General features: G+C 43.8%; 1 protein-coding gene across 9 annotated transcripts in view; it reads right to left on the reverse strand.

Moving 5' to 3' along the window:
• Window positions 1–26616, reverse strand: part of LOC112254833 (calcium-dependent secretion activator 1) — a 164426-nt gene that overhangs the window by 80182 nt on the left and 57628 nt on the right. For all 9 annotated transcript variants that reach the window (XM_024427734.2, XM_042324622.1, XM_024427729.2 and 6 more), the window contains exon 3: window positions 16916–17248. In XM_024427734.2, coding sequence (XP_024283502.1) covers window positions 16916–17248 — 333 coding nt within the window. The remainder of the gene's footprint in view (window positions 1–16915; window positions 17249–26616) is intronic.

A 26616-nucleotide genomic window follows, 5' to 3' on the forward strand; every position in this document is an offset into this window, starting at 1 on the left:
CTTGATGAGGAGAGGTGATGAGTGGTGACAGGATGGGTGTAGTTAGTTAGAGAGGCTTGATGAGGAGAGGTGATGAGGGGTGACAGGATGGGTGTAGTTAGTTAGAGAGGCTTGATGAGGAGAGGTGATGAGTGGTGATAGGATGGGTGTAGTTAGTTAGAGAGGCTTGATGAGGAGAGGTGATGAGTGGTGACAGGATGGGTGTAGTTAGTTAGAGAGGCTTGATGAGGAGAGGTGATGAGGGGTGACAGGATGGGTGTAGTTAGTTAGAGAGGCTTGATGAGGAGAGGTGATGAGGGGTGACAGGATGGGTGTAGTTAGTTAGAGAGGCTTGATGAGGAGAGGTGATGAGTGGTGACAGGATGGGTGTAGTTAGTTAGAGAGGCTTGATGAGGAGAGGTGATGAGGGGTGACAGGATGGGTGTAGTTAGGTTAGGTGATGAGGGGTGACAGGATGGGTGTAGTTAGTTAGATAGGCTTGATGAGGAGAGGTGATGAGGGGTGACAGGATGAGTGTAGTTAGGTAGAGAGGTGATGAGGGGTGACAGGATGGGTGTAGTTAGATAGAGAGGCTTGATGAGGAGAGGTGATGAGGGGTGACAGGATGGATGTAGATAGAGAGTCTTGATGAGGAGGGGTATTGAGGGGTGACAGGATCGGTGTAGTTAGTTAGAGAGGCCTGATGAGTAGAGGTGATGAGGGGTGACAGGATGGGTGTAGTTAGGTAGAGAGGTGATGAGGGGTGCCAGGATGGGTGTAGTTAGTTAGAGAGGCCTGATGAGTAGAGGTGATGAGGGGTGACAAGATGGGTGTAGTTAGTTATAGAGGTGATGAGGGGTGACAGGATGGGTGTAGTTAGGTAGAGAGGCTTTATGAGGAGAGGTGATGAGGGGTGACAGGATGGATGTAGATAGAGAGTCTTGATGAGGAGGGGTATTGAGGGGTGACAGGATCGGTGTAGTTAGTTAGAGAGGCCTGATGAGTAGAGGTGATGAGGGGTGACAGGATGGGTGTAGTTAGGTAGAGAGGTGATGAGGGGTGCCAGGATGGGTGTAGTTAGTTAGAGAGGCCTGATGAGTAGAGGTGATGAGGGGTGACAAGATGGGTGTAGTTAGTTATAGAGGTGATGAGGGGTGACAGGATGGGTGTAGTTAGGTAGAGAGGCTTTATGAGGAGAGGTGATGAGGGGTGACAGGATGGGTCCTGTTTGGCCCTGTCCGGGGTTGTCCTCGGCTGGAACCACAGTGTCTCCTGACCCCTCCTGTCTCAGCCTCCAGTATTTATGCTGCAGTAGTTTATATGTCGGGGGGCTAGGGTCAGTTTGTTATATCTGGAGTACTTCTCCTGTCCTATCCGGTGTCCTATGTGAATTTAAGTATGCTCTCTCTAATTCTCTCTTTCTCTCTTTCTTTCTCTCTCTCGGAGGACCTGAGCCCTAGGACCATGCCTCAGGACTACCTGACATGATGACTCCTTGCTGTCCCCAGTCCACCTGGCCATGCTGCTGCTCCAGTTTCAACTGTTCTGCCTGTGATTATTTTTATTTGACCATGCTGGTCATTTATGAACATTTGAACATCTTGTCCATGTTCTGTTACAATCTCCACCCGGCACAGCCAGAAGAGGACTGGCCACCCCTCATAGCCTGGTTCCTCTCTACCTTGTCACAACACAACTGCTTGGCTCAAACACATTAAGAAAGAAATTCCACAAATTAACTTTTAACAAGGCACACCTGTTAATTGAAGTGCATTCCATTACCTCATGAAGCTGGTTGAGAGAATGCCAAAAGTGTGCAAAGCTGTCATCAAGGCAAAGGGTGGCTACTTTGAAGAATCTCAAATATAAAATGTATTTGATTTGTTTAACACTTTTTTGGTCACTGCATGATTCCATATGTGTTATTTCATAGTTTTGATGTCTTCACTAATATTATACAATGTAGAAAATAGTCAAAATAAAGAAAAACCCTGCAGTGTGTCCAAACCTTTGACTCGTATTGTATATAACATAAACTTATTGTTGACATGTAAGTTATGGTGTAACGGAATGTTTTGCCTTGTGTGGTAGGTTTTGTGGGTTTTAACACTCTTATGTAGCTGTCATAACCAGACATAAAATAACACATTATATGACACAACAGGTCAACATATATGTCTCATGACAGTGTTATGACCATATTATGACAAGTTATGTCAGCTGGTATGACATATTACGACATGGCCATGACGTGTCATAATGTGTTATGACGCTGGGTTTCACGTAAAGTGCTACCAAAGTGTACTACTTGGAACCCAAAAGGTTGATTAACCCTTTTGGAACCCTTATTGATAAGAGTGTATCTATCTAGCCCTCCCTCTCCTCGCTGCTAGCTTAGAAACAATATACAGTCTGTCCCCCTTCCCCTTCTCCCTTCTTCTAATCTATAGTGCTGCATTATGTCGAACCCATCACCAGCCTTACCACACGCACACGCACACAAACATGCACGCAGGCACGCAAAGAGACACACACAAACACACACACACACACACATGTACGTGCACACACACACACACACACAGAGGGTTCCATAATCAGATCAGTTTAATGCTGAAAGCAGAAATCCCTCAAGCATAATTCACCAGCGAACAGATGCTGACGAAGCAAGCGAAGGCATAATGGGGTGTTGCCTTTCTCCTCCAACACCAGTAGGAGTGGGGGAGCTGTGTGTGTGTCGGTGGGTGTGTGGTGTGCATGCACAGCTCATTCTCCAGTGTTAAATGTAACAATGTTCCAGTGTCTTTATGGTTCCACTCTTTTCCATGTTAAAAGAACTCATTGCTTATCGTAAAGCAGGGGTCCAATCAAAATCAAATGAAACTGTGTAGAAATGATAATGGACCTACATTCATACAGTTTCCTGACTGTGTCCAGCTCACTAATAATCGCCCAAATTAAATTAGACAGTCAGGGAGCATCAAAAATGGCAAAAAAATGATGGATAGGGGACTATTTATATACATTTTTGACGGTGAGGAAATACAAAACATTTTCAACGCAGCCTTACGGACCTCATTGACAACCGAACACGGCCCTAGGGAAAAAATGAGTTAGTGCAAAATACGGCTGCTAGAATCCTGACTAGAACCAAAAAAAATTATCACATTACTCCAGTGCTAGCCTCCCTACACTGACTTCCTGTCAAGGCAAGGGCTGATTTCAAGGATTTACTGCTAACCTCCAAAGCATTACATGGGCTTGCTCCTACCTATCTCTCTGATTTGGTCCTGCCGTACATACCTACACGTACGCTACAGTCACAAGACACAGGTCTCCTAATTGTCCCTAGAATTTCTAAGCAAACAGCTAGAGGCAGGGCTTTCTCCTATAGAGCTCCATTTTTATTGAATGATCTGCCTACCCATGTGAGAGACTCAAACTCGGTCTCAACATTTCAGTCTTTACTGAAGACTCATCTCTTCAGTGTATCATATGATTGAGTGTAGTCTGGCCCAGGAGTGTGAAGGTGAACGGAAAGGCTCTGGAGCAACGAAACGCCCTTGCTGTCTCTGCCTGGCCGGTTCCCCTCTTTCCACTGTGATTCTCTGCCTCTAACCCTATTACAGTGGCTGAGTCACTGGCTTACTGGTGCTCTTTCATGCGGTCCCTAGGAGGGGTGCGTCACCTGAGTGGGTTGATTCACTGATGTGGTCTTCCTGTCTGGGTTGGCGCTCCCCCCCTTGGGTTGTGCCATGGCGGAGATCTTTGTGGGCTATACTCTGCCTTGTTTCAGGATGGTAAGTTGGTGGTTGAAGATATCTCTCTAGTGGTTTGGGGGCTGTGCTTTGGCAAAGTGGGTGGGGTTAAATTGTGCCTGTTTGGCCCTGTCTGGGGGTATCATCGGATGGGGCCACAGTGTCTCCTGAACCCTCCTGTCTCAGCCTCCAGTATTTATGCTGCAGTAGTTTATGTGTTGGGGGGTTAGGGTCAGTTTGTTATATCTTGAGTACTTTTCCTGTCTTATCCGGTGTCCTGTGTGAATTTAAGTATGCTCTCTCTAATTCTCTCTTTCTCTCTTTCTTTCTCTCTCCCGGAGGACCTGAGCCCTAGGACCATGCCTCAGGACTACCTGGCATGAGGACTCCTTGCTGTCCCCAGTCCACCTGGCCGTGCTGCTGCTCCAGTTTCAACTGTTCAGCACTTGAGGTGCTGAATTGCTGCATCCTCGACAACTACTGTGATTATTATTATTTGACCTTTCTGGTCATTTATGAACATTTGAACATCTTGGCCATGTTCTGTTATAATCTCCACCCGGCACAGCCAGAAGAGGACTGGCCACCCCTCATAGCCTGGTTCCTCTCTAGGTTTCTTCCTAGGTTTTGGCCTTTCTAGGGAGTTTTTCCTAGCCACCGTGCTTCTACACCTGCATTGCTTGCTGTTTGGGGTTTTAGGCTGGGTTTCTGTACAGCACTTTGAGATATCAGCTGATGCACGAAGGGCTATATAAAAACATTTGATTTGATTTGAGGTTGACACCTCTGGTGTTAAGCCTTATTTGCATATCTCAGGTTGCCTTTCAAGTTATTTGTAGAGTTACCACCCGTGACTGTATTTGTTCGTGACAAAAACATGCTTGTTGCATTCGTTCATTTTCAGTCCTGTGACCTTTATCAAGTGAGAGCCCAATTAAACCTCATGGTTTGCACGCCACATCTAGCCTTCAAGTCACATAATGCTGGCTTGCTAAGTGATGTGTAATTCCTATTGGAATCCAGCCAGAGTGGTGCTATCAAACAATATTCATCCGCAACTTGCATTCAGTATGACTGCCAGGGTTTGGAAGACTAAGATATGAGACTACCTCAAGCATCTAAACTGGAATAACCATTTCAGTAACAGGTGCAATAAATCCAAGTAACAGGTTAGATTCATTTAGGAAATCTATGTTATTTGATAGAGTAGCATAGGATGAATTCATCGATGTACATGCAAAAACATAGATATTGAAACAAACATTCTCAAAATCAATTTGCAATAGAATTCCTGTATGGCTCTGTTAGTAGGGCATGGTGCTTGAAACACCAGGGTTGTGGGTTTGGTTCCCATGCATGACCAGTATGAAAATGTATGAACTCACTCTGGATAAGAGTGTCTGCTAAAATATAAATGTGAGCATGATGGGTGTGGTTTTCGGTTCAACACTCGTTATTAAAACACTAGGGTTATTCTACACCACTGTACACACACATTTCTGTCTGTTGGGTTTGTGATTGCTCGTTTCAGAGTTAGAGGTTCATTTTAATGTTCTCTGCTCTCTCTTACCTCACTTTGACATCTCCCTGTGCGTACGATGAAGGTAATTTAATCAGCTGCCACTCTTCAGTCGAAGAGAGAGAAAGAGAGTTCATCCGTGCGGGTAAATATTCATGATCACACATCAGAGCAGCTGAGCGAGGAGAGTGTGAGAAACAGCATTTTATTTCAACCAGTCAGTGACGTTGTTGCACTGCATCACTGTATCAGATCCCTGCTCCACCAACAGAACAGATATTTTCACCCTGTGGTGTCATAGCACTAACAAGCAACCAAATCTGCTTTCATTGAATAACTCTAGATCCGGTATTGAGGTTTGGCACTTAAGTGCTTAACCTCATCCCGTCAGTCGAGGATGCCTGGTCATTCTTTAAAAGTAACTTCCTCATCATTTTAGATAGGCATGCTCCGTTCAAAAATGCAGAACTAAGAACAGATACAGCCCTTGGTTCACTCCAGACCTGACTGCCCTCGACCAGCACAAAAACATCCTGTGGCGGACTGCAATAGCATCGAATAGTCCCCGCGATTTGCAACTGTTCAGGGATTCAGGAACCAATACACGCAGTCAGTCAGGAAAGCTAAGGCCAGCTTCTTCAGGCAGAAGTTTGCATCCTGTAGCTCCAACTCCAAAACGTTCTGGGACACTGTGAAGTCCATGGAGAACAAGAGCACCTCCTCCCAGCTGCCCACTGCACTGAGGCTAGGTAACACGGTCACCACCGATAAATCCATGATTATGATCATTATCCATGATCATTTCTCAACGGCTGGCCATGCCTTCCGCCAGGCTACTCCAACCTCCAACCTCGGCCAACAGCTCCGTCCCCCCCGCAGCTACTCGCCCAAGCCTCTCCAGGTTCTCCTTTACCCAAATCCAGATAGCAGATGTTCTGAAAGAGCTGCAAAACCTGGACCCGTACAAATCAGCTGGGCTTGACAATCTGGACCCTCTATTTCTGAAACTATCCACCGCCATTGTCGCAACACCTATTACCAGCCTGTTCAACCTCTCTTTCATATCGTCTGAGATCCCCAAGGATTGGAAAGCTGCCGCAGTCATCCCCCTCTTCAAAGGGGGAGACACCCTGGACCCAAACTGTTACAGACCTATATCCATCCTGCCCTGCCTATCTAAGGTCTTCGAAAGCCAAGTCAACAAACAGGTCACTGACCATCTCGAATCCCACCGTACCTTCTCCGCTGTGCAATCTGGTTTCCGAGCCGGTCACGGGTGCACCTCAGCCATGCTCAAGGTACTAAACGATATCATAACCGCCATCGATAAAAGACAGTACTGTGCAGCCGTCTTCATCGACCTTGCCAAGGCTTTCGACTCTGTCAATCACCATATTCTTATCGGCAGACTCAGTAGCCTCGGTTTTTCGGATGACTGCCTTGCCTGGTTCACCAATTACTTTGCAGACAGAGTTCAGTGTGTTAAATCGGAGGGCATGCTGTCCGGTCCTCTGGCAGTCTCTATGGGGGTGCCACAGGGTTCAATTCTCGGGCCGACTCTTTTCTCTGTATATATCAATGATGTTGCTCTTGCTGCGGGCGATTCCCTGATCCACCTCTACGCAGACGACACCATTCTATATACTTCCGGCCCGTCCTTGGACACTGTGCTATCTAACCTCCAAACGAGTTTCAATGCCATACAACACTCCTTCCGTGGCCTCCAACTGCTCTTAAACGCTAGTAAAACCAAATGCATGCTTTTCAACCGTTCGCTGCCTGCACCCACACGCCTGACCAGCATCACCACCCTGGATGGTTCCGACCTTGAATATGTGGACATCTATAAGTACCTAGGTGTCTGGCTAAACTGTAAACTCTCCTTCCAGACTCATATCAAACATCTCCAATCGAAAATCAAATCAAGAGTCGGCTTTCTATTCCGCAACAAAGCCTCCTTCACTCACGCCGCCAAACTTACCCTAGTAAAACTGACTATCCTACCGATCCTCGACTTTGGCGATGTCATCTACAAAATTGCTTCCAACACTCTACTCAGCAAACTGGATGCAGTTTATCACAGTGCCATCCATTTTGTCACTAAAGCACCTTATACCACCCACCACTGCGACTTGTATGCTCTAGTCGGCTGGCCCTCGCTACATATTCGTCGCCAGACCCACTGGCTCCAGGTCATCTACAAGTCCATGCTAGGTAAAGCTCCGCCTTATCTCAGTTCACTGGTCACGATGGCAACACCCATCCGTAGCACGCGCTCCAGCAGGTGTATCTCACTGATCATCCCTAAAGCCAACACCTCATTTGGCCACCTTTCGTCCCAGTACTCTGCTGCCTGTGACTGGAACGAATTGCAAAAATCGCTGAAGTTGGAGACTTTTATCTCCCTCACCAACTTCAAACATCTGCTATCTGAGCAGCTAACCGATCGCTGCAGCTGTACATAGTCTATTGGTAAATAGCCCACCCATTTTCACCTACCTCATCCCCATACTGTTTTTATTTATTTACTTTTCTGCTCTTTTGCACACCAGTATCTCTACCTGTACATGTCCATCTGATCATTTATCACTCCAGTGTTAATCTGCAAAATTGTAATTATTCGCCTACCTCCTCATGCCTTTTGCACACGATGTATATAGACTCCCCCTTTTTTTCTACTGTGTTATTGACTTGTTAATTGTTTACTCCATGTGTAACTCTGTGTTGTCTGTTCACACTGCTATGCTTTATCTTGGCCAGGTCGCAGTTGCAAATGAGAACTTGTTCTCAACTAGCCTACCTGGTTAAATAAAGGTGTTCTCAACTAGCTTACCTGGTTAAATAAAGGTGAAATAAAAAAATAAAAAATATTTACAGTATTTTAGAGGTGTCAAGTGCAGCAGAAACGTCCTCTACTTTCAACCATTCAGGAAATCTTTACTTATTGTAAACATGTATATTTGTTTCTTTATCTGCACATCTGTGTCTGAAACATATTGTCCATTCGGAATCAAACTCTTTAAACAACAAATGTGAAATCTTACAAAAGCCTTGCGATTCTCTGTTGAAATTATATTCTCTCCCAGTCTCTGACTGTAGCTAACCCAGACAATCTCTCTCTCTCTCTCTAGCACACACACACACATTCTGTGGTGGTGGTGAAGGCCCTTCTTACGCCCCTGAGACAGCAGAGACGGTAAAGACTGGCAGCCTATCTTCCATGTGATTCACACAGACACAATGGCTGATGAGAGCTGAACATAATGTAAACAAAAGCTCATCAATTTTGCTGCCAGGCTTTTGTCAATATGAACCCACTGGCTGTCAAGGTCTATCCTCCTCTTGATAATAGCAGCTAGGAACCAGGGAGTGGGAACTGTACTGTACATTTCAGCATTGTGGTCATGCCATAGATGAAATGCCAAATTATTTTATACAACTTTGCTGTTGGGGATAATAAATAAATCATGTGTCTTATGAACATGATTTTCCCCACTCAATCCTCAATTTGAAACCCAGGCTATTGTAGACATGAACCCCCTCACCATAGCAGGTAGGCAGTAGGCTGTGAGCTGTGCCCACTATGCATCGACAGAATAACAAAACAAAAAAATAAACTAAATTGTTGCATTGTGAAAATGTCACAGCTGAAATGCCAACAGTACTTCAGAGTCTAAAATATTAAACAAAATGTCAATTATTCCTCCCATTCTCAATTTGTGATCCAAAATATTCAAAACCAAAGTTTTTTCAAAATGTATTTGAAGTAGGCTATATTTGTAAGTACAAATACATTAGTGTACACTATTATTTGTTACAAAAATTGTATGGGCCCTGGTAAAAAGTAGAACACTATATAGGGATGTGACGTAGAAGTCCGTCACTGGCCGCAGGCAGCATTTGGTTCTTTAACGCACACACATATTCATCACTCCTCCCTGCGCCATTATACCATAAGTTAACAATGTGGGTCGACACACAATTTAACTTCTGTCTTGGTGCATGCATTTCACACTTGTCAATGTTCATATTTGAGAGATACAATAATTATTATACTTATCAATGTTGTGGATGAGCGCATTGTTTGTTTGTTTGTTCTGTTCCTCTCTCTCCATCTCTGTAGCTTCTGGGTATGCTGGAAAAGGACCCGAGCTAAGGGAATTGTGTTGGCTTTATAGTGCCTGTCCCAAATGGCTCATTAATGCATATGGGCATATTGAAAGATATTGTCAGTAGTGATGTAATGTTGTAAATGTTATGTTGTGATATTGTTTAAAACCGTGTTGCAATGTATATCCTTGAGTATGTTTAGTTCATGGAAAATGTAGGTTTGTATTGTTAATTGATTAATTAATTAGGGTTAATTGTTCTGAGGGGAGGGGCTAGCCCTACAAAAGGAGCCTCTCTCCAGTCTCTAAGGAGGATTTTTTGGATTGAGCTGTGGATGGGGCAGCATTGTTGTTAAGCTGTCCCATAAGGTAGACGTAGATGGCAGTACTGTTATTTTCTGTTCCGGAATCACTTGTAAATAAACACCTTTGCACAGAAGAACTTTTGCGGTTCTGCCATCTTTTTATTTTTATAGAGGTTAGGTTATCCAGTTTAGCCATCTGGCCTACTCTACGTGACAAGGGAATAGGGTGCCATTTGGGACACATTCTGCGTGTTATCTGCTCCATATGAATAATATTAACGCTGACCACTTCCATCCATAGTGCCTGTAACTGTTCAGCAGCACCCAAGCAGCCTTGTGAGAGGAGCTGAGAGACTAAATTGTTACTGTGGTACTGTAGAGACACAGCAATGGAGTCTAATGGCCTTCAATAATACCCAACCAGAAGTCTCATTGTTTGTTATTGAGTTAGAGTAATGCTCAAAGAATATAACCGCGTCACTACAGCTCAAAGCCAAGATAATGAATCTGTCACCTTGAGGTGTGATTATCATCACATTTGTGATGCTTGGTTGCGTGACTATAATTGTCATCTCTATTTTTTTATATATTTTTGCCATGTCATTGCTGACACTGGCATTGACTGGTTCATTGGCTACAAAGATGACTCATATGCATGCAGCCTTCAGTGGCAACCTCAACAGCAAGGCAAACGATCATCCAAGTAGATCAGATGGCAAATGTTCAAATTATTTGTTGGTTAATATGAGAAAGAGATTCGTAAGGCCATTCATCTCATCTCTATGCGTGAGTACATGGCAGGCAACCACACATTCACATTTTCTGCATCCGACTGCACTTGCCCGACAATTTCTGCTAATTATGTCTAATTGTGCTTACATTAAATAAACTCCAGGTGGTGTATGTGTCGTCTAATGGCACAAACTCATTGAGAACGCCTCGTAGAACGCCTTACTATTGACAAAAAAATGCCATTCACTCCATCACCGTCAGAAAGGCTAAATGATGTGCGTTTTATGTGGATGAATGTGTTTGATGCAGAGTAGCTTGCCTTTGGCTTAACGTGGCTAAACGACCAAACATACACACACACACTTACACGCCACTCAGAGAGTCATTTAACCAGGTCAATCGGCTGTCATGATGTGGCCTTGAAGCTTCTGTTCAGCTGCATGCTTTACTGAAACTCACGACACGAAACATATTACTCTGTGTGTGTGTTTCATGCAGCACTTGAGAGTTCTATTCAGTTCCATGCTTTACTAAACTGGAACTCATAATGAGCCACATTACAGAATGGAAAGTAGACACGAAGCAGAAAGAAAAGAATACATGAATTGGCTGTAACAGCCGTCTTAGAAATACATATTCCTGCACTTCTCCAGTAGGCATGAGGAATAGAGTCCATCTTTGCATTACCACAGATGCTGGACTGTGCCACGCATAGCACAGTTAGGTCACTTGGTTGTGCAGCCCAGCCTTAGTGTGTCGTATCATGAGAGCCAGACAGGCTGGTGCGATGGGGCCGTTGGTTATACATACTGTACCAGTGTACTAGTCTACCAGTACAAGGTACCAGTGTACTCAACCTGCTCTGAGTCACTCTCAGAGCCACTTGTACCACATTCCCCTGGTTATCACCTGATTGTGCAGCCCAGCCTCATTACATTGTATTGGGAGAGCCAGAGAGGCTGGTGCAGGGGGGCCACAGGTCACACTGTACCAGTCTAGTCAGCCTGCTCCGAGTCACTCCCATATTTCTGCAGTGCTTCCCGGTACCTTGTGTCTGGGACAGAAATAGTCCTTCTCCCTTCCCCCGCTCTCTTGTTATGTGACTTTAACAAATTACTTAAATCCCACGAGATAAGAGCTAAAACCGATGGCCTCTGAATCTTAACCAATCCCTGAAAACCTCTCATCACATCTTCTCCAACCAGCCCTGAGGCATCTAGTGCTGAGCAGCGAGCAGCGAGCAGCATCATCTTCTGTTTGGGGAGAACTCCGTCATCGATCTAAATGGATATGCACCATTTCACCATTGTTTCAAATAATAACACAGCATATCAATCTGGATTATAGGATAATCATCGAGAGAGAACAGTGGAGAATGCAGCGCTGCCATTGCCATGGGTTGGTTCTTATGAGAGTTGTCTCCCCAAATGGTACCTTTGTCCCTACATAGTGCACTACTTTTGACCAGAGGCTTGTGTGGTCGAAAATAGTGCACTATACTGTACACAAACAAATCACACTGTGGTAAAAAGGCCTATTGCTCTGGTCATATTAAACACTGTGGTCAAAGGCCTATTGCTCCTGTCATATTAAACACCGTGGTAAAAATCCCTGTTGCTCCTGTCATATTGAACACTGTGGTAAAAAGGCCTATTGCTCCTGTCATATTGAACACTGTGGTAAAAAGGCCTATTGCTCCTGTCATATTGAAAACTGTGGTCAAAGGCCTATTGCTCCTGTCATATTAAACACTGTGGTCAAAGGCCTATTGCTCCTGTCATATTAAACACCGTGGTAAAAATCCCTGTTGCTCCTGTCATATTGAACACTGTGGTAAAAAGGCCTATTGCTCCTGTCATATTGAAAACTGTGGTAAAAAGGCCTATTGCTCCTGTCATATTGAAAACTGTGGTTAAAAAGGCCTATTGATCCTGTCATATTGAACACTGTGGTAAAAAGGCCTATTGCTCCTGTCATATTGAAAACTGTGGTTAAAAAGCCTATTGATCCTGTCATATTGAACACTGTGGTAAAAAGGCCTATTGCTCCTGTCATATTGAACACTGTGGTCAAAGGCCTATTGCTCTTGTCAAATTGAACACTGTGGTAAAAAGGGCTATTGCTCCTGTCATACTGAACACTGTGGTCAAAGGCATTTTGCTCTTGTCAAATTGAACACTATGGTAAAAAGGGCTATTGCTCCTGTCATATTGAACACTGTGGTAAAAGGGCTATTGCTCTTGTCAAATTGAACACTGTGGTAAAAAGGCCTATTGCTCCTGTCATACTGAACACTGTGGTAAAAAGGGCTATTGCTCTTGTCAAATTGAACACTGTGGTAAAAAGGCCTATTGCTCCGGTCATATTGAACACTGTGGTCAAAGGCCTATTGCTCTTGTCAAATTGAACACTGTGTTAAAAAGGCCTATTGCTCCGATCATATTGAACACTGTGGTCAAAGGCCTATTGCTCTTGTCAAATTGAACACTGTGTTAAAAAGGCCTATTGCTCCGGTCATAATGAATACTGTGGTAAAAAAGCATATTGCTCCTGTCATATTGAATACTGTGATAAAAAAGCCTATTGCTCCTGTCATATTGAACACCGTGGTAAAAAGTCTTGTTGCTCCTGTTATATTGAACACTGTGGTAAAATGGCCTATTGCTCCTGTCATATTGAACACTGTGGTAAAAAGGTCTATAGTGTCAGTGGTCAGCAGAAAAATAGCTATTCTGCTGCTTGTGAGCAGTGGTGTTTTCACTGCTGTGACAAGATGGTAACTGGAATAGGGATATTTAGTATGCTGAAATGGCCCGCCTCTGATCGCTCTGTTTATGTGTGCATCTGTGCATTTGTGTCTGTCTGTCTGTCCGTCCGTCCATGTGTGTGTCCGTCCGTCCGTCTGTCCGTCCGTGTGTGTGTGTGTCTGTTCATGTGTGTGTGTGTGTCTGTTCATGTGTGTGTGTGTGTGTGTGTGTGTGTGTGTGTCTGTTGTGTGTGTGTGTGTGTGTGTGTGTCTGTTCATGTGTGTGTTTGTGTGTGCATGTGTGTGTGTGTGTCTGTTCATGTGTGTGTGTGTGTGTCTGTTCATGTGTGTCTGCATGTGTGTGTGTGTGTGTGTGTGTGTCCGTCCGTCCGTCTGTCTGTCCGTGTGTGTGTGTGTGTGTGTGTGTGTGTACATGTGTGTGTGTGTGTGTGTGTGTACATGTGTGTGTGTGTGTGTGTGTACATGTGTGTGTGTGCATGTGTGTGTCTGTTCATGTGTGTGTGTGTGTCTGTTCATGTGTGTGTTTGTGTGTGCATGTGTGTGTGTGTGTGTGTGTGTGTGTGTGTCCGTCCGTCTGTCCGTCCGTGTGTGTGTGTGTGTGTGTGTGTGTGTGTATGTGCATGTGCATGTGTGCATGTGTGTGTACATGTGTGTGTGTGTGTGTCTGTTCATGTGTGTGTGTGTGTGTGTGTGTGTGTGTGTGTGTGTGTACGTACATGAACGCATGATTTTAAGCATGTGTGTCTGTGTTCCAATCCAGACAAATGGTAAATCAATCTGACCAGTTTAGCTCATTGCTACAGCCAAGTGGCCCTGACCTGAAGACATATCATGGAGGAGAAGCACCACAATATGCTATACCTAAAACACAGCTACACAGTTTCCAGTTACCAATGCAAAAAAAAGCAAAAGGGCAAAAATAACAAACAGAACACGATTGATTTTATTTATAATTTGGCAGCTTCCTTTGTCTGCAGCTCTGCAGTGCTTAGTGCCAAGTGGTATATGTTCAGAGGGATTGCCCACCACGCCACCATACCAACCCACAGCACTGTGTCCTTGTCCTGCAAGCAGATTCAGTCCTGACCCTCCACCAGCGGCTCTTCCCTGCTCCGCCACCAGGTTGCACAGGAAAACTAGGTTAGCCATCTTCAAAGGATGAGCAGGGAAGAAACTAAAGCAACTATAGGAAGATTCAGAGGGGCTGTGCTTTATCTCAGCGTGAGACAGACCAACAAATTAAGGATTGGAGAGAGAGAGAGTGAAAGAGAGAGAGAAAGAAAGAAAGAGAGAGAGAAAGCTATTTGGCTTTAAACAGACCGTACATCGTGGCAGACTATCTATCCACTGTGACTGATAAAAAACAGAGAAAAAAACTGACTGTGTACAGACTCAGTAAGCAAAGCCTGGCCATAGAAACCAGCTGTCATAGACAAATCTCAGAGAGGACAGGTTGTGCTCACTCTGCCCTGAGACAGCTGCATTTTCTCCAACACTGCCAGAACTACACAGACTTATGGGCAATTTTCTTTCCCAAAATTGAAAACAAATACACCAATTTTGAAACCAAAACAGAAAGGGAGAAAATCAAATATCTACTGGGAATAAAAAAAACAACTTTTGTGCCACATTAGCTGCTAAATATGTAGCTTTTTACCACACACGTAGGGACAAACAGTGGAACGACAAACCAGAGCAATAACATTGCTGTGTCTTTATCACTATTTCATTATTGTCCTAGTTCATTTGTTACTGTAGTGTCCCATTAATTGTTACTACTCATTGAGTAATATTATTTGTCCTATTGTTATCTGTCTGCGTCATCACTGATTTGATGCGTCTCTATATGTTTGCTTTGGCAATGTATGTGGTAACACTTTCCATGCCAATAAAGCCATTTGAGAGAGAGAGAGAGAGAGAGAGAGAGAGAGAGTTAGAGAGAGAAAGGGAGAGAGTGAGACTCATGCCTCTGAATTTTCAAGACTGATCAATCTTCACACTGTAACCCAGTCTCCAGTCACAATCTGCCATTATGCTGTACTTCAGTTGAAGGAAAAACACATCAGTTCAAATCTTCCTGAGGATATGCCGTTGGGATAGCATCCATTAAAACTGCAATTTGTAACTTTTTAGGAGACTCAACCAAATTCACATGGAAATGTGTGTTGTAGATCTATAATTTTAATTGAAAGCAAGTCTAAGGTAGATCTGTTCTATGTGCTCTATTTTTATTCCTCCTATTCTGAAGTTTTGTTTTGTGTCTCTTACTTTTGGTTTTGTACACCAGCTTCAAACCACAGAAAACACTATTTTTTGTTATGGAAAATATATTATATTCTTGCTGGTTTTGTCACATAAACTGAAATTAGGCAAAGTATTAGAATTTGATCTACCAGGAAATGGCACAATAATTTCTGTGCAGTGCATCTTTAAAATGTTATACGACATAAATTACGAAGAAAACAGTAAGATGATACTTCTTCTCTCAGGCAGAAATTACGCCGTTTCAACAATTCATTGGTTTCTGAGGGCCACGTGCATGAAATCGAAATGGGAGAGAATGAGACCATTCACTTAAGTGTGGTTACTAATGCATTAAATTATGAGGAAATGTAAATGTATCTGAGCTCTGGCTCCGAATGCTTCCTGTGATCAGACTTATAATCAAGCTCCTGGAAGAAGAATATATTAGCACGGCAATCTGCTCTAGGTCTCAGCGTTCTCATAGAGTGTTGTACAAGTGAATCAGCGCTGCGGGTAGAAGAGTTATGTCCGACACAAGCACACTGGTGTCCACCATTGTCCTCGAGCAATCTCAACATGTCACTCCTCATAGGAAGGAGATCGAAGCGCTGGCTCTCTAGGCGCCGGGCTGTAAGATAGGCCTGTGATTTACCAGCTTTGGGTTTGTGCGATCTCCCTCTTGAAAATAAGTGTCAGGTGCATGTTATTTTATATTATTTCACCAAATGGAAACCTGATGAAGGCTGTTTCAGACAAAATACAAGAACAGGAAGAGCCTGTTTGAAAGTAAAACATGCCTTCTAGTCAAGGTGTTAAACCTGGGCCCATATCCACAAATTGACTCAGAGTAAGAGTGCTGATCGAGGATCAGTTCGACCATGCATTATAATCTAAAAGGAAAACCTGATCTTAAGTCAGCACTCCTACATTGTTATTGATTATTGCATTGTTGGGTTTTGAGTTAGCAAGAAAGGCATTTCACTGTACTTGTGCATGTGACATTAAAACTTGAAATGCTTGAGATGCTTGAAAAATACAGTTGGTCTCTAAAACCTGGAGTGATTCTATAAACCCACATTGATCTGTGACCTTGCTACTGTGTGAGAGTAAGGAGACAGCAGACTTTCCACTGTAGCTGTACAGCTGCAGGCATAGCCTGAACAACAGTAACAAATGCTGGACTGTTCTTGGCCTTGATTGTTTTTTGTAAACCCGGCAGGCAAAACTGTCTGCAATGACATCAGTCTCTGGTTGTGATGGCATCATGATGATGTCATTGTCACCAGTCAGTTTTGCCCACTGGGAAAGTAGTGGTCTTTTTTACCAGCGATATACACACACATAGATGCGTCAGAAATAGCAGCCTATGGACCCTAGTCAAAAGCAGTGCAGGGAATAGGGAACCATTTCGGATGCAACCATATTTCACAGTGATGCGTACACACACACACACACACACACACACACACACACACCCTCCCTCTACTAACGCCTGCTCTTACCTGGCAGGCGTTGTAGAGCAGCTGGTGCTCAAATTTCTTGATACCCAGAATGTTCTGGAACATCTCGTAGAGCTGGTCCTTGCTGAGGATGAGCTCTGAGGCGGCGCTGGCCGTCATGCGCTGCTGGGCTTTGCGTGGGTCCTCATCCCCGCGGTAGATGGTGTCGAACTTGGCCATCCAGGAGCTGAGCACCGTCTCCTTACTCAGGCCGTCGATCTCAGGCAGGCTGCGGACACGCTTCTCAATGTGCCTCTTGAACACCTCCCTGCAGTCATTGGCTGAGAAGCCCCCGCTCTGGACCATCTTGGCAACGCGGTCGCTCTTCAGGAACACCTGCGGTCACAGAGAGACATGTTGGAAAGGATAGATAACCGCACACTGTTGAAAACATCCAGAAGAAATACAAAAGTGAGGTTTAAATGCCAAAATTATATTTATTCGGACAGATGCCCCAAAATGTGCTCAGCGCAATAATAAATACAAGTGAAAGGATACATTTTTTTGTTGACTTAACCAATCATCAGTGTGATAAAGGGCACCCACACCTGGCTCATATACATTTTGATGACATCACGTAATCAAACCTAGGTAAATGAAAGTAGAGCATCTGAAGTTATAATGCCACAGAGAGAAAGAGAGCAATGTGATGTCAATGACTGTCTTGTAACAGAGTAGAGACAGAAAGTCTCTACTGCTGTTGCAGCTACAGATAATAGTAGGTGTTTATTTATATAGTGCCTTTCAGTAGAAAGAATACCAAAGCAAGATAAGTGGCGAACCGATATAAAAGAAAAACATATTTCCACGTTTGCACCTGAAGGCACTTGGAATGCAAACAGCAGACAATGGAGGTATGAAAAGACACCAACCAGGTCTGCTGAGATAATATAATTTATTATAACACAACTGAAATATTTACACTGCTACTGTAACAGGCTATCTAACTACCGCAAATAAACTATGATAAACTATGATAAACTATACCCACTGAGGACACACTGTCTGAATCAACATTGTTTCTAAGTAATTTCAAGGATTCATTTGAACCTTGAAGGATTACAATTACTTTGAACCAACATTGAATTGCCCGCTGTGCCAAGTGGGTATTGTGATTGCATATGGGTACCATCCAAAATAAAGGAAACACCAACATAAAGTGTCTTAACAAGGCATTGGGTCACCACTAGCTGCCATAATAGCTTCAATGAGTAAATTCATAGATTCTACAAGTGTCTGTAACTCTATTGGAGGGATGTGACACCATTCTTCCATGAGAAATTGTTGATGGTGGTGGAAAACGCTGTCTTGGGCGATACTCCAGAATCTCCCATAGGTGTTCATTTGGGTTGAGATCTGGTAACTGAGACACACACACATAAAACACTTTAAATGTCCCTATGCTCCTTTGAGACCACCCTTTAAAATTCACAGATCCCTTCATTTAGCCATGGCAGCCAAAATAATGGCAACTTGAAATTTTTATACATGACCCTAAGCATGATGGAATGTTAATTGCTTAATTAAATCAGGTACCACACCTGTGGGGAAGCACCTCTTTAAAAAATATGCTGAACAAGCATACAGTTGAAGTCTGATATACATACACCTTAGCCAAATATATTTATACTCAGTTTTTCACAACTCCTGACATTAAATCCAAGTAAAAATTCCCTCTTAGGTCAGTTAGGATCACCACTTTATTTTCAGAATGTGAAATGACAGAATAATAGTAGAGAGAATGATTTATTTCAGCTTTTATTTCCTTCATCACATTCTCAGTGGGTCAGAAGTTTACATACACTCAATTAGTATTTGGTAGCATTGCCTTTAAATTGTTTAACTTGGGTCGAACACCTCGGGTAGCCTTCCACAAGCTTCCCACAATAAGTTGGGTGAATTTTGGCCCATTCCTCCTGACAGAGCTGGTGTAATTGAGTCAGATTTGTAGGCCTCCTTGCTCACAAACTTTTTCAGATCTGCCCACAAGTTTTCTATAGGATTGAGGTCAGGGCTTTGTGATGGCCACTCCAATACCTTGACATTATTGACCTTAAGCCATTTTGCCACAAGTATGCTTGTGGTCATTGTCCATTTGGAAGACCCATTTGCGACCAATCTTTTACTTCCTGACTGACGTCTTGACATGTTGCTTCAATATATCCACATAATTATCCTGCCTCATGATGCCATCTATTTTGTGAAGTGCACCAATCCCTCCTGCAGCAAAGCACCCCCACAACATGATGCTGCCACCCCCGTGCTTCACGGTCGAGATGGTGTTCTTCGGCTTGCAAGCCTCACCCTTTTTCCTCCAAACATAACGATTGTCATTATGGCCAAACAGTTTTATTTTTGTTCCATCAGACCAGAGGATATTTCTCCAAAAAGTATGATCTTTGTCCCCTTGTGCAGTTTCAAACCATAGTCTGGCATTTTTATGGCGGTTTTGGAGCAGTGGCTTCTTCCTTGCTGAGCGACCTTTCAAGGTTATGTCTATATAGGACTCGTCTTACTGTGGATATAGATACTTTTGTACCTGTTTCCTCCAGCATCTTCACAAGGTCGGTTGGTGTTGTTCTCGGATTTATTTGCACTTTTCGCATAAAGGTAGGTTAATCTCTAGGAGACAGAACTCGCCTCCTTTCTGAGTGGTATGACAGCTGCGTGGTCCCATGGTGTTTATACATGTGTACTGTTGTTTGTACAGATGAACGTGGTACCTTCAAGCATTTGGAAATTGCTCCCAAGGATGAACCAGACTTGTGGAGGTCTACAATTTGTTTTCTGAGGTGTTGGCTGATTTCTTGTGATTTTCCCATGATGTCAAGTAAATAGGCACTGAGTTTGAAGCTAAGCCTTGAAATACATCCACAGGTACACCTCCAATTCACTCAAATTATGTAAATTAGCTTCTCAGAAGCTTCTAAAGCCATGACATCATTTTCTGGAATTTTCCAAGCTGTTTAAAGGCACAGTCAACTTAGTGTATGTAAACTTCTGACCCACTGGAATTGTGATACAGTGAATTGTAAGTGAAATAATCTGTATGTAAACAATTGTTGGAAAAATTACTTGTGTCATGCACAAAGTAGATGTCCTAACCGACTTGCCAAAACTATAGTTTGTTAACAAGAAATGTGTGGAGTGGTTGAAAAATGAGTTTTAATGACTCCAACCTAAATGTATGTAAACTTCCAACTTCAACTGTATGAATGCAACATTCAACATTTTCAAAGATTTTACTGAGTTACAGTTCATATAAGGAAATCAGTCAATTTAAATAAATAAATTAGGCCCTAATTTATGGATTTCACATGACTGGGAATACAGATATGCATCTGTTGGTCACAGATAACCTTTAAAGAAGGTAGGGTGTGGATCAGAAAACCAGTCAGTATCTGGTGCAACTACAATTTGCCTCATGCAGAGCGACACATCTCCTTCGCATAGAGTTGATCAGGCAAAAACTGTTGCGATAAAAATACTGAACAAAAATATAAATGCAACATGCAACAATTTCAAAGATTGTACTGAGTTACAGTTCATATAAGGAACAGACAATTAAAATAAATGAATTAGTCCTTAATCTATGGATTTCACATGACTGGGAATACAGATAAGCATCTGTTGGTCACAGATACCTTAAAAAAAAGATTGGGTGTGGATCAGAAAACCAGTCAGTATCTGGTGTGACTACCATTTGCCTCAAGCAGCGCGACAGATCTCACCTTGCATAGAGGTAATCAGACTGTTGATTGTGGCCTGTGATATGTTGTCCCACTCCTCTTCAATGGCTGTACGAAGTTGCTCGATATTGGCGGGAACTGGAACACGCTGTCGTACACGTCAATCCAGAGCATCCCAAACATGCTCAATTGGTGACATGTCTGGTGAGTATTCAGGCCATGGAAGAACTGGGACATTTTCCAGCTTCCAGGAACTGTTTACAGATCTTTGCGAAATGGGGCCGTGCATTATCATGTTGAAACATGAGGTGATGGCGGCGGATGAATGGCACGACAATGGACCTCAGGATCTCATCACGGTATCTCTGTGCATAAAATAGTTCATCGACAAAAGGCAATTGTGTTTGTTGTCCATAGCTTATGCCTGCCCATATCATGACCCACCGCCACCATGGGGCACACTGTTCACAACGTTGACATCAGCAAACCGCTCGCACACACAACGCTATACAAGCTGTCTGCCATCTGCCCGGTACAGTTGAAACTGGGATTAATCCGTGAAGAGCACACTTCTTCAGCGTGCCAGTGGCTATCGAAGGTAAGCATTTGCCCACTGAAGTCTGTTACAATGTCGAACTGGAGTCTGGTCAAGACCCTGGTGAGGACGACGAGCACACACATGAGCTTCCTTGAAACAGTTTCTGACAGTTTGTGCAGAAATTATTCAGTTGTGCAAACCCACAGTTTCATTGGCTGTTTGTGTGGCTGGTCTCAGACGATCTTGCAGGTGAAGAAGCCAAATGTCTAGGTCCTAGGCTGGCGACATTACACAAAATCTACGTTTGTGAGGCCGGACGTACTGCCAAATTCTCTAAAATGATGTTGGAGGCGTCTTATGGTACAGAAATTAACATTACATTCTCTGGCAACAGCTCTGGTGGACATTCCAACAATCAGCACGCCAATTGCAAGCAGCCTCAAAATTTTGGACATCTCTGGCATTGTGCACATTTTAGAGTGTCCTTTTATTGTGTCCATTACAAGGTGGACCTGTGTAATGATCCACTTCTTGATATGCCAAACCAAGTGGATGGATTATCTTGGCAAAGGAGAAATGCTCACTAACAGGGATGTAAATAAATGTGTGCAAAAAATGTGAGAAAACTAACCTCTTAGTAAGTATGGAACATTTCTGGGATTTCTATTTTTGTTCAGTGTACTTTGTATCCCTCATATACTGAAGTCAAGTGTTTCCTTTATTTTGGCAGTTACATGTATGATTAAAAGGAATCTCATATAATTATAAAATCTTTCAAATGCGTTTCACAATCTTTCACATTTGCTTCAGCCCGCCTGGAGTGCCAGATGGGCAGGGTTTGTCATTTTACGACTATTCCTTTGGTTCCATTACGTCAGGCAAACTCAATCAAGCCCAGCTAAAGTATTTAAAATTATCTGAAATAGTATTTAAACCTAGGTCTGCTGTTGACCATAACATTTAAGACTCCACACACATTTTGTTCATCATTGTTGATCCAATGTACAGAAGAACAAAAGTCGGGGCCATCCTATGTGTCTGTGACTGCAACCACTCTGACTCTCAGCCTGCAGATGAATACGAGCCAATGGAAGTTAGCCATCCATGCAGGACAAAAAAAAGGAAAGGCCAGTGTCTGACTGCAATACCACACCACAATAGTGGTGGAATACTGAACGATGCAGTGCAACTAGATGTTAACTCTCTGCTCTACAGTGATATACTGGAGTAATATAACCATAGCCATAACAGTAGAGACAGAAAGATCGGTAGTAGCAAATAGAATATTGGGGAGTGATGGCCACTGGATGGAAATCCACTCCAGACCCTCTCTCTCCTGGTCTACTGTACTTCTAGTCTTGAATTGATCAGGCTGAAAGCTATTCTTTCTCAATTACTGTGTGGTGTGTGTGTGTGTGTATATAGAGTAAATGTCTGTCTGAGGACCCTGCATGTAATAGAGCTAACTGCCAGGTGAGTTCATTAGAACGTGCGTTGAAGATGTCGTTCCCATAGCAACGATTAAAACATTCCCTAACCAGTAACCGTGGATTGATGGAAGCATTCGCGTGAAACTGAAAGCGTGAACCACTGCTTTTAATCAGGGCAAGGTGACTGGTAACATGACCGAATACAAACAGTGCAGCTATTCCCTCTGCAAGGCTATCAAACAAGCTAAGCGCCAGTACAGAGACAAAGTAGAATCTCAATTCAACGGCTCAGACACAAGAGGTATATGGCAGGGTCTACAGTCAATCACGGACTACAAGAAGAAAACCAGCCCAGTCACGGACCAGGATGTCTTGCTCCCAGGCAGACTAAATAACTTTTTTGCCCGCTTTGAGGACAATACAGTGCCACTGACACGGCCTGCAACGAAAACATGCGGACTCTCCTTCACTGCAGCCGAGGTGAGTAAGACATTTAAACGTGTTAACCCTCGCAAGGCTGCAGGCCCAGACGGCATCCCCAGCCGCGCCCTCAGAGCATGCGCAGACCAGCTGGCCGGTGTGTTTACGGACATATTCAATCAATCCCTATACCAGTCTGCTGTTCCCACATGCTTCAAGAGGGCCACCATTGTTCCTGTTCCCAAGAAAGCTAAGGTAACTGAGCTAAACGACTAAAGCCCCGTAGCACTCACTTCCGTCATCATGAAGTGCTTTGAGAGACTAGTCAAGGACCATATCACCTCCACCCTACCTGACACCCTAGACCCACTCCAATTTGCTTACTGCCCAAATAGGTCCACAGACGATGCAATCTCAACCACACTGCACACTGCCCTAACCCATCTGGACAAGAGGAATACCTATGTGAGAATGCTGTTCATCGACTACAGCTCAGCATTCAACACCATAGTACCCTCCAAGCTCGTCATCAAGCTCGAGACCCTGGGTCTCGACCCCGCCCTGTGCAACTGGGTACTGGACTTCCTGACGGGCCGCCCCCAGGTGGTGAGGGTAGGCAACAACATCTCCACCCCGCTGATCCTCAACACTGGGGCCCCACAAGGGTGCGTTCTGAGCCCTCTCCTGTACTCCCTGTTCACCCACGACTGCGTGGCCACGCACGCCTCCAACTCAATCATCAAGTTTGCGGACGACACAACAGTGGTAGGCTTGATTGCCAACAACGACGATACGGCCTACAGGGAGGAGGTGAGGGCCCTCGGAGTGTGGTGTCAGGAAAATAACCTCACACTCAACGTCAACAAAACTAAGGAGATGATTGTGGACTTCAGGAAACAGCAGAGGGAACACCCCCCTATCCACATCGATGGAACAGTAGTGGAGAGGGTAGCAAGTTTTAAGTTCCCCGGCATACACATCACAGACAAACTGAATTGGTCCACTCACACGGACAGCATCGTGAAGAAGGCGCAGCAGCGCTTCTTCAACCTCAGGAGGCTGAAGAAATTCGGCTTGTCACCAAAAGCACTCACAAACTTCTACAGATGCACAATCGAGAGCATCCTGGCGGGCTGCATCACCGCTTGGTACGGCAACTGCTCCGCCCACAACCATAAGGCTCTCCAAAGGGTAGTGAGGTCTGCACAGCGCATCACCGGGGGCAAACTACCTGCCCTCCAGGACACCTACACCACCCGATGTTACAGGAAGGCCATAAAGATCATCAAGGACAACAACCACCCGAGCCACTGCCTGTTCACCCCACTATCATCCAGACGGCGAGGTCAGTACAGGTGCATCAAAGCTGGGACCGAGAGACTGAAAAACAGCTTCTATCTCAAGGCCATCAGACTGTTAAACAGCCACCACTAACATTGAGTGGCTGCTGCCAACACACTGACACTGATACTGACTCAACTCCAGCCACTTTAATAATGGGAATTGATGGGAAATGATGTAAAATATATCACTAGCCACTTTAAACAATGCTACCTAATATAATGTTACTTACCCTACATTATTAATCTCATATGTATACGTTTATACTGTACTCTATATCATCTACTGCATCCTTATGTACATACCAAATGTGTTTGTACTTTAGGGTTCAAACCAACATTACTTTATAGGGCAGCTAGGCTAGTAAAATACTGATTGATGTTGTTTCCCACAGTCAGTCTGAAATACTTTGCCTGCTCTCTTTAAACCCCTTTTCTCTCCTTTGATGGGGCTCTAAATTACTATCTGGTTCCTATCCAGGCAGACGGCAGCCATTTTTACATGGAGAACTCATCAATCAGCTATGTATGGGATACTATACTCTGACATTACCCCATTAAATGAAATCTCTGATTTAGGGTAGGGTTGTCCCAAGGACACCGGATAGCACTAACAGAAGACAAACCACTGCTGGAGAAGTGAATCATCTCAGTGAAATGGCGTGGCAGTGGTTTTCTTTCGCCATTATCTGTCAGGAATGGAACATGGACAAGCAGGCTTTGTACATCATAAGAACAACATCTAAACCCCTACATCATCACAGTGTCATTCTTTTTTTAACCTCAGTCTTTCATATTGGCAGTGGTGGTTGTTCTTCCTGTCTCTTGTTTCCTGTCAGTTTCATTGATATCCTCTCTTAGTATAGTGAAGCCAACAGAACACTGGCTGTATCCTGTGCACTGCAGAGATAGTGAACTGTGTCTGTGGCTGTGTCTGAATCTGTGTGTATATATATGTGTGTGTGTGTGTGTGTGTGTGTGTGTGTGTGTGTGTGTGTGTGTGTGTGTGTGTGTGTGTGTGTGTGTGTGTGTGTGTGTGTGTGTGTGTGGCGGTGACAGCAACTGCAGCAGCAGCAAGGGACAGGCCAGTCCGTTCTCAGGGTCAACCTCCATCCCATTAATGCCAGAGTCATGGGGAGCGAACCAGACAAGGCCATTGTAATAGCACAGGACACACACATCAGAGTTACTGTCTACCAGGCCCCAGCACACTCTAAGACTATCACAATCAAATTGTGGCCCCATTGTCCACTGAGACTAAACACCAGTGACACACTACAGTAAGAAGACAGTAGAGTTTTAAGCCTGTCATGTTATGTATTTACAATACTGAAATAATGAAGTTGCTGTGGGTTGGGAGATAGAGAGAGAGGGGGAGAGAGACTTGCTCACACAAGCCTGTAACAGTATATCTATTTGTCCTGATTGACTTTGGTGCTTTCAGAGTTCTTCATGGCCCAAGAAGCAGACAGAGCTGTGTGGGGGTGTCTCAGTCAAACAAAGAAGACAAAGTAACCTGTCGTCATCCATTAAGTGGGTAAACACTATTTCAATGGAGTCGCCATTTTTGTTTTCAAATGAATTGCTTTGAAGCTCATTCAATGCATTGCATTAATATATTTGATTTGGCCAAGTTTTCTAAGCAACATTTTTTTCTTTATTGTTGGACAAACAAAAAGTGTGATGGGTCCGCACTCAAAAAGATGTTGCATAAAGCTCACCTCACTTTCATATATTATTTTTTTCACTGAATCAGGGACAGCGAACACAGACGTTTTGGCTTTGCGGCCTTCCTCAGTGAGAAGACACAAATACCCTTCATTCAGAAAAAGCACCCATTTTAAACACGTGAGCAACCGATGAGGATCAGGTGCCTTCAATCAGGGTTGACATTCATCTGCCAATTATTGTTGGACATCAAAAACTGTAAAAACACCAGCAAATTCGCTCCAAGTTATTTTAATTTTGGAAATAGGTTTCAAAGTATTCCCACGCATAATAGACAGATATACACTGAGTGTACAAAACATTAGGAACACCTTCCTAATATTAAGTTGCACCGACTTTTGCCCTCAGAACAGCCTCAATTTGTCTGGGCATGGACTCTACAAGGTGTCGAAAGCATTCCACAGGGATGCTGGCCCATGTTGACTCCAATGCTTCCCACAGTTGTGTCAAGTTGGCTGGATGTCCTTTGGGTGGTGGACCATTCTTGATACAAATGGAAAACTGTTGAGCGTGAAAAACCCAGCAGCTTTGTAGTTCTTGATACACTCAACCCGGAGTG

The sequence above is a fragment of the Oncorhynchus tshawytscha genome, linkage group LG07 (genome assembly GCF_018296145.1).
Source record: "Oncorhynchus tshawytscha isolate Ot180627B linkage group LG07, Otsh_v2.0, whole genome shotgun sequence".
NCBI classification, from domain to species: Eukaryota; Metazoa; Chordata; class Actinopteri; order Salmoniformes; family Salmonidae; genus Oncorhynchus; species Oncorhynchus tshawytscha.